This window comes from Hippoglossus stenolepis, chromosome 15 (assembly GCF_022539355.2).
Source record: "Hippoglossus stenolepis isolate QCI-W04-F060 chromosome 15, HSTE1.2, whole genome shotgun sequence".
In the NCBI taxonomy this organism is placed as follows: Eukaryota; Metazoa; Chordata; class Actinopteri; order Pleuronectiformes; family Pleuronectidae; genus Hippoglossus; species Hippoglossus stenolepis.
The window spans coordinates 13,635,315-13,644,360 of record NC_061497.1 but is presented as its reverse complement, the minus strand read 5'-3'; the positions used below and the strand labels follow the sequence as shown (position 1 = coordinate 13,644,360).

General features: G+C 39.0%; 1 protein-coding gene across 3 annotated transcripts; it reads right to left on the bottom strand.

Annotated features, from left to right (window-relative positions):
- Positions 1–203: 203 nt before the first annotated feature.
- On the bottom strand, positions 204–7,289 carry rab24 (RAB24, member RAS oncogene family). 3 transcript variants are annotated; one of them, XM_035178082.2, is made up of 9 exons: positions 6,814–7,289; positions 5,681–5,808; positions 5,266–5,334; positions 4,412–4,490; positions 3,476–3,543; positions 3,262–3,361; positions 2,820–2,870; positions 2,399–2,458; positions 204–1,993 (listed from the first exon to the last, which is right to left on the bottom strand). In XM_035178082.2, exons 2-9 carry the CDS (start codon positions 5,795–5,797, stop codon positions 1,923–1,925), a joined length of 615 nt encoding a protein of 204 aa, XP_035033973.1. In that variant the 5' UTR covers positions 5,798–5,808; positions 6,814–7,289; the 3' UTR covers positions 204–1,922. The 3 variants fall into 3 exon arrangements, with proteins under 3 accessions (XP_035033973.1, XP_035033972.1, XP_035033975.1); XM_035178081.2 differs by having other exon boundaries at positions 5,681–5,899; positions 6,814–7,287; XM_035178084.2 differs by having other exon boundaries at positions 204–1,990; positions 5,681–5,899; positions 6,814–7,286.
- Between the last annotated feature and the right edge of the window lie 1,757 nt (positions 7,290–9,046).

The following is a 9,046-nucleotide window of genomic DNA, read 5'->3' as shown; positions in this document are numbered from 1 at the left end:
CCAGTGGTAGTTGGGCTGGTTTGAGTTGTTTTAACTTCCTTTTTTCGAGACACATTAACTAATATTTTGTTATTACCCTTAGTTTTGATTAATACAAATATTTCTTTATCACAAAATTTGCATGAAACAGCTGACTAACAGATAAACTAGCATAAAATAAATTGTGGATCATTTACTGTAAAATTTTAGATTCATCAGAGCAATTTTCTTTCAATCACCTTTTAATTTTACAGAACATTTGTGTTTTACACCAGTTTCTTTAACAACCTGCAATAAAAAATATTGTGCATCAAAAAAATCAAACACAGAACATGAACGCATCAAAGCCGATACATGGAGAAAACTAAGATGGTTTCTGTTTATTTTCCAACATCTGGCAGCACAAATAAAACCAAAAAAAAGGCAATAAATTAGAGGCTTGAGTGTTGAATAGAGCTGTAGATCTGGTTCTGAGAACATCGAGAGTTGACAGTTTGTACAATGTTACACCATTCAGCCACAAGGCTTCTTCCTGTGTTGGTTAAATCTGCGGTTCATCATCACAGCAGAGGGAAGCTTAGATTATTAGGTGGAGTGTTGAAGGATTATTTCACTACCAGAAATGAATTTGATAGTCAATATTTCTAAATGTGTAACATCCATTCAGAAGTACAAAATAGAACATTTAGAGTTTAAATGTAGAAAACTTTCCCGGTCAGCTTAGCTTTTGCTGCCAAAGATAACTTAGATGTGTGTTGTACATACAGTCAGCATGGATGTATTACAAGAGCCGGACTGTTTGTGAAAAATGTAGCTTCCTGGCTTCCTGTGTTGTTGGGCCCTCTGCTCAAGTATCAGTATTTGTCTCGCTGACCCCATAGACTTTACATTGGCATCACACAAACGGCTTTAAAGATTTGAAAATATTTCTCGTGTTTTTGGTTTAAAAAGTCATAATACGAAGCGTGAACAATTGTGGGTATCCTGTCCACTGTTTGACAGACATCTCTTTTATAACCCTGGCCTAATTCAGTGTCACAAGCAGCCAGAGGGGGGAAATTATCAGGAAGGCTCCATGACTGCACAGCCTCAGCTCTCTTATTACATCCATAGCTGTCACATGGTAAAAGCTGTGGTAAACAGTAACGAGCCAAAGCTCTAGAAAGCTCATTTTGGACACATGCATGGTCCTGTCATTTCTACTGTGCATATAAAGGCCTTTATAAAGATCACTGGTATCCTTTCATTCATAAGTTACACCAGATTTGCAAATGTTTCCTTAAGGTTCATTTCAGTGAAGTATGACTGAGGACCTTAGAGTCATATGTCCTCATCTTCACTACATTTGTGTAGGCGTCATTGAAGATGTGCAGGCCTAACAGATTGGTTTCCACAACGAGCTTAATAACAGTTGGATGTAAACAAAAATGAACTGCTGTAAACAAACCATTCACCACCCTGTAGCACTGTCTGTACTCGCCACATCAATAAACAGCATCAATCACGTTTTCTCTGCCAGTCTGGGTTCGAGAGGATCCTTCCTTCCAGTCTGCACTGTTTTAACTTCCTCACCACTGCAGGTCACTAAAACGTCATGTTCACTCCCATGATGTGGTCCAGCTCAGAGCTACAGAGACCAGCTGATGTGGGGATATAACACAGGACATAACTGAGGGAAAAGGTGGAAGTGTTGGTTTTTTAAAAATCCCTCCCCGCCCAGAAACAGTCGCAGCTGTAGCAAATCCTGCTCCATAGTCTTGCAGCCTTTTGTTCCTTATGGCACAAAAGAAATAAACATATCTAACAAAGAACAGCACTGTTTGACCTCTTTTCCTTCTGTGATTTGGATTCCAGATCCAAAGCGGAGATATCCGACACCCAGCCAGGTTTGACTCCAGCTGAGGGACGGTGACCACTTCTGTTTCCCTTCATGTTGCTCGGCATCAGTTGTTGTGACAACAGGTGTAGAAATAGGAGTCTTTCTTTTGGCCCAAGTCCACGCCAGTTTCTTCTGCTTAAACAGAGGAAGAGAAAGAGCCCATTTGACATCTTGTATTCGGCAGGTAGGTAGAAGAAAACCACTCAGATAATCTCACAGTTTATGAACACATTACTAATTATTTAAAACCCTAAACAACTGGAACATAGCATGTTAATCTGTTCTCAAAACGTTTTATATTTCCCAAAAAGTTCAAATAACACACTAAGGTCCTGGATCTGACCTAGATTTGCTCATATCGCGTGGCCGGAAATGTCTACCAGAGATGTAATTTGCCACATCTGCCACTTAAGTGCAACTGAAATTTCCCCCCAGAATTTGGTTACTTGGTAAATAAAACCAGAATCCTCCCATGCCTTTCAGAATAACTCATCTAAATCTGAATTTGTCATCTCTACGGTATACAGATAAAATACTCACCCGTCATGTACTGGAAGGCCGTGCTGTTGTAAACCTCAGCAACCTTCTGGAATAACTCATCTGACAAGCAGAGGAAGAATAAGGCCCGTCAGTTTCCATCAGTTCATTCACATATTGACCTGATCCACTCAGATTCCAAAGATCTGGCTGACAGTAGATCTGTGCTGCACACTATAACTACACTATTTTTAGCTGACATTGTGACAGAGACTCCAAAATAGGCCTCCTCAAAAAGATATTCTTTCTGCAAATCTCAAACTGGTATCAACAACGTTTCCCTCGAGAGCTAACTCTTATCTGCTTATTTGGTTTTGGTTTTCAATATTACAATTGTGAGGAAAACCCAGTTCCTCAAAAGACAGACAAAAGACAAAAGAACATGTGTTAAATGTGGTCTGCAGATGACGAAGTTATGACTCACCCACGTTCTTTCCCGTTTTACTGGAGGTCTCAAAGTGTTGTGCACCAATCTCTGTGTAAGCAACAAAATCATGAGGGTTAGTTAGTCAATTATTCACTTACATACATTTTAACACAACAATGCACACATTTTTTATTATTTCCAGCTTTTCAAATGTGTTCTATCACAATTTTATTTAATAAAAATACATTTATGTCCTTTATTTCCTTATTGGTCAATAAAATGGCTTCACTTGGCCTGTTGGGGTTTTTATCATAAGGACATGGGAGTGATTTCATCCAAACTGGGTTGGAAAAACAATAGAAGTGACCGGCCGCCATGTCAACACACCACAGAGATTATATAAACATGTAAACTGTTCACTGTTCCTTAAATAAGCTAAATGAGCAGCAAAGAAAGCAGGTTTAGAACAGTGCGACTAAGTTAGTCGAGACTTGGTTACCTTCAGCAAAGTCCTGAGCATCATGGTAGTCGATTTGGCGCAAGCTCCGGTCTCCGTCAATCAGATCACTTTTAGTGCCGCACAAGTAGATTTTACAGTGCTGGAGTACACAACAGAGATAGAATACACAAAACCAAAACAAAGTTATTGAGAGACTTGGACCTTTACATTTCAATGTCAAGTAGCTGAAGTTAGACTGGAAAAACTCTCTTACCTCTTCACAGTTTTGCAGCTCTTTCACCCAGAACCGAGCTCGCTGGAAGCTGCTGCTGTCAGACAGATCTAAAAATCAAAAGTATTTTATATTCCCCAGAAGATATGTACAGCATATACACAAAACCCTGCTTACAGTAGAGAATGAGTGCAGCATTTGTTAACTGGAATCCACAACCTGTCTATTCAATAGTCAAAAAGCAAATGATAAAAAGACATTGGAGTAGCAGGCACAATCATCAATTTGTGCTGTTGCGGTTAAAAAGAAACAGGATGTAATAAAAATACTGGTGAAATAAAATCTACAGATAGAAGAAGGAAGGTAAGAAGAAGAGGGCAAGCTGACCTAACAGAGGGCATTAAATTAAATATGACAACAGTGTGAGTAATGGCCGCCAGCTATTTTCTAACAGGCAAAGTTCCCCGAAAAGGAACAAAAACAGACTTGAAAACCATTGAGATAATGTGTCTACCAGTCAGTCTTAAAGAAAAGAAGATTCACAACTGTGAGCAGTATTATTACATAATATTTACTGGTAAGATTTCCAGTTTGAAAGACCTCTGAACAGAACTTCATAGAATGATTTTATTTATGAATTTGTGTACGTTTGTTTAAAAGTAAAGCAGTAAACTGTCGTGGATCTATACACAGCATCATGTGTGATTAGACTGTGTTCTGCTGTAATTATATTTCTCATAGTAACTGTGTTTACATTCTTTCATTGAGGGAGATAATTTCTTCAACTGAATCCATTTTGTCTTCAATATCAACAATATATACCTGCATCCAAAACACGCAGGGGAAAACACAACATCCATAGTCATTTTTAAGGAGGTTGACACCAGCTGCAGAGCTTAGAGCTGATGTTCACACCAGACTTTGAGTTACGACACCTGAAGGCTCTCTCTAACATGATGAGGGGCAGTGTAGATTTACCATAGCAGACTAGGGCCGCCCGGGCTCCTCTGTAGTAGATTCTGCTCATAGCTTCGTAGCGCTCTGATCCAGCTGTGTCCTGATGAGAAATAGAGAAGACAGGGACTGATGTAAGAAACTGAGATCCATCTGAATGGAGACAAGGCAATGTGATGCTGGGGGGAAACCCCTGCTTCCTGTTAAACTATGTTAAACATCTTAAATGTAGTCATGTGTGTTTCTGGGCCAATCTCCCTTTATGACTACAAAGTCGTGGAATGACACAAAACGGTGATTAGGAAATTTCAGAATTTCTTCTTTTACTGACTTCTTTTTATCGCGTTACATTAAAGAAAAGTGGAACAAGTAATAGACACTCACCACTACAAGAAAGTCATTATCATCATTAATTATTTACATCCTCCGAGACAGTTATGCAACAGCAAAATTGGCCTTCTGTTATTTCCTTTGCAAATTTCACATGTATACAGTGAGATGGACGGAGAGTGTTAGTATGTACAGAGGTGACGTTGTTGTGCACATTTTACACTGATATGACTAATGCTTGTGAATGCAACTTTTTAATCAATTAGAGTATAGTAAAGTGTCATAAATGTTATCTACAATAAGATCTATGTGTAACTACCACTTAAAAATATATTTGTAATGCTGTATATTAATTTTGTAAGTTCAGAAGATTTTCATATTGCCAATTATTTGTTTAGACCTGATTTAAGACCAGAATATGACTGACATTTTAGTGACAACAGAAATTATTAAACATCATCGTCAAATGTATACATTTTCAGATCTCAAACTCTGGCACTGACGGCAGTGCAAAGACTCAAACTCATGTGACGTAGCCTCTTACTCACCCATATTCCCAGGGTAACCACTTTCTCTCCCACCTGGATCGGTTTGGCAACAAAAGCTGCACCAATAGTCTGTCAGGAAAAGGAGAGAGCAGTAAAGCATTAGACACTCATTGGTGGAAATCCCTGTTGACACTAAATGTGCAATAAAGGATAAAGTAGGTTTACACTGATACTTGTGTGCTAACTGAGTACATAAAGTTCCTTAATGCTAAATCCTGCAATTTAAGTAGCTTTAACTTGTATATTCTTATGTTTAAAGAAACATACCAAAATGTTACAGCATCCAGAGTTTTTATTTAGATAACCCTAACCCTTTACACTTGATGATGGTCACAGACGCCTCTTTTACAACAATGTCCTCAGGGAACCAGCAACGCACCGACATGGCAATTATAGCGGAGCAGCTGACACTCACGTTCTGATAGGGCCCGACCAAGAAGCGATGATGAACATATCTCTCCACCAAGCTGGTCTTCCCCACGCTCTCCTTTCCTAGCATCACCACTTTGGCATCCACACGCATTGCAGTCATATTAACAGTGTCTGGAAAAGGTGAGAAAAGGCCACAGCACAGCAAACAGTGCGGGCCAGGGGCGGTCAACTTGTGAGGCAACTAGGTGGGCTGGTCGGTGTGCTGAGTGATGAAAAGACGGGACACACAACAGATGAGTCACAATAAGTATTAAGTCATTAACATAATTAGCATTTAGTTCAAACATATGTTAATTTAAAGACTGAACATTATGACAAATGTGCTCTCCATAATGCATAACTGCTTGGAATACAAATCCTAAACCCCTCTGGTATTATTTACAACTCTTTGACTTACTTTGTCAATCTGACAATTTTGCAGAACTCTAATCTATTTCCATTCTTTACACATGAATGACTTCATAATTAAGTTTCATATCGTGTGAAACGAGTTAGAAAGTGAAACCAAACTATAAAATATCAAAGTCTCAACTTTCTCTTTCAAAACTGTAAGTAAGGCTGTTAAAAATCCAAAGCTATTCAATTTACAATGCCATAGAGAAAAAGGGGAAATTTAGAGAAATATTTTTGCTGGAAAATTACATAACTATTTAAAGATCTAAAGTATTCACTTTATAAATTGTAATATATATTTCTGATAAATAAATGAATACTATAAGAGTAGTAAAAGTTATATAAGCAGAATTAACAGTTGATAAATAACTAAATTATACTGATACTGACAAATAAATTGTCTTTCATTAGTTTTATTTGACTTTAACTAACGACACAGTGTTTTTTCTATCTATCACCCAATAGTACACTTCGTACCTTTGTATTTTCTACTCAAAATGTCACGAGTAACAAGCTTTTAAGTTTCTACACTCTTCAGATTGTTAAACTTCTTTATCTGAATCAGCTCCACGGAAACAATAAGTGAAGTTTTGATTAAATTAGATAAAAATCGTGATTGGTTCAGTTAGCTCAACGTGACATGGCCACAAACAGCAGCCCAGCAGCAGATCTGGGAGCTAGCCTAGCTAACTTCAGCAGCGTACACAAACACTGGAAACTCACCTTGTAGCTAGCTTGACTCAACGAATCCTCCGCACCGGGAGCCGAACCAAACCGGGGTCGGTCGTCCGTGACTACCACACTTGTAAAGAAAAGCCTGTCACCAAACCGCTCGTCATCTCTGCCCAGCTCAGCTCAGATATAAAAGCCGGACTGCTGTGTGTGTGTGTGTGTGTGTCCGGGCTCAGACTGTGCAGGGGCAGCTAGCGAGCTACACCCAACCGACACAGTTGTTGTGCAATGGTTGATATCAGGAGCCGGTTAGATACGGTGACAGACACAGAGGGTAAACATCGTCTGTGGTTTACAGAGGATGGAGCTCCTCCTCTGGAAATGTGTCCGGCTGACAGACCGGCTGACAACAGACAGAGCTGCCAAAGGTTTCAGAGGAGACACAGTATCCAGCTGAGCTTCGTTTGTTTGGGTGGGAACCACAGAGGCGAGAGATGCGGTTTCCTAGAGCAGGAAGTGTCCCAGTTGCATGACACAATCACGGGAAGTTACGTAGCCGCGTTGGTTGGACTCATAGACCAGTATGAGCAAACCAGGAAAATACCCGAGTTTAATTTACACGCTTAATCACTATGTTAAACAATTCGATTGTCATAACGAATGTGCTTGATGCAATACTGTAATAAAATTGGAACTGAAACACAACTTTCGAACGTGTGGGGAATGATTAGGAAAATGCAAAACTTTGAAATACCAGTACGGACCAGCAAGAACATAAATGCAATAAATAATGCAGAAAAGGCACATTTTAGCAAAAACATTTATTAAATTCACAGCTCAGAAAAAGCTAAGCAATGCAGAGAAAATACTCTAACACAAAAACCAGGAATTAAACATAAAAAGGGCTGCAACAGGTGATGACCTGGATTTACCATTCAGTATTTTTGAATTGAAGAGAGACATTTCTAATGCACGACAAACTTGTCCAGGTAAAGATGAAGTATGTTACGGAACTTTAGATCATTCATAGCACACTTGAAGTAGTGTGGAACAGATGGTTATGGAGAGGTGGACACATCATCTACAGAGTAAAAACTTAGTCTCTGGTTATCAAAGTGGACAATAGAAACTGTATATGTCTTGAATCAGAAATCAAAAAAGCCCAAACCAATAAAGAAATGGTTATTGTGATTGGGGAGCTCGCAGAACGGCACTGTTAAATATCTATCAGGCTCTTATGAGAGCAGCTCTGGATTATTGGTGCATAGTTTACATGTCTGCTGCAGAAACCAACTTAAAAAAGCTAGATGTGGAACAAGCTCAGGCTCTCAGGATCTGTAGTGGAGCATTTAAAACATCACCAATAGCAACAATGCAAATTAAAATGGGGGCGTTGCCAATAAGAATCAGAAGAGTCAGGAGTATGTTTGCATTTCATTGGGTGGAGGAAAGTGGCCATGCAGGCCAATGAGATTGTCATTACATCAGAGAGTGTTGTATGTCTCCTCCCTATGGGTTCCTGCTCACCTGGGACTGGTGCCATTAAGCCATGCAGAAATAAAAACGAATACAGTCACAAAACATGACAAGAATACTGGGATTTAAATGACACAGGAAGACATTTGTATAGAATTGTACCAAATAGGCACTGCGTGGTGAGAGGAGAAGAGGAGAGAAAATCATTACCCCTCTGAGAATTGGTCTTACAGGATTAAATGATACACTTCATCAAACCCAACTGGACTCTGCGAACACTGCAAACAACTGATAACTGTCACTCTTGTATTGATAGAGTGTAACAAATATAATGAACAAAGAAAGGAATTAAGATCAGGATTAAAAGATGAAAAGCAAAATATCACATGAAATAATGTTTTAGGAAAGGCACCAAATGTATATCACTATTATTTACTCTACTTAATAGTCTTATAGAGGGACCCTGTGTAAAACTCTAGTTTTAAACTGGTTTTAGTTGACTATCTCTCTTCCTTCCTTGTCTTTTTATTTAAATATTTAAATATTTTTCCATTAGTAGTAGTACTGGTTTATACTGCACCTGGTGTAATTTGCAATACAGTCCCTATCTCCCTTTAGCTTCAAAAGCCAGGTGTGCTTCCTCCTGGGCAGAATTATCGTAATGGTAGATAACCAGGTTGTAAGAGAGAACACCTTGTGCTGAACCGCTGAGTTCAGAGTGTTATGTTGGTCAAAAGCACAAAAATGGAAGAAAATAAAGATGTTTTGGCCCTTGTCTTGACATCCTTGAGGTTATTTGGCCCTTAAA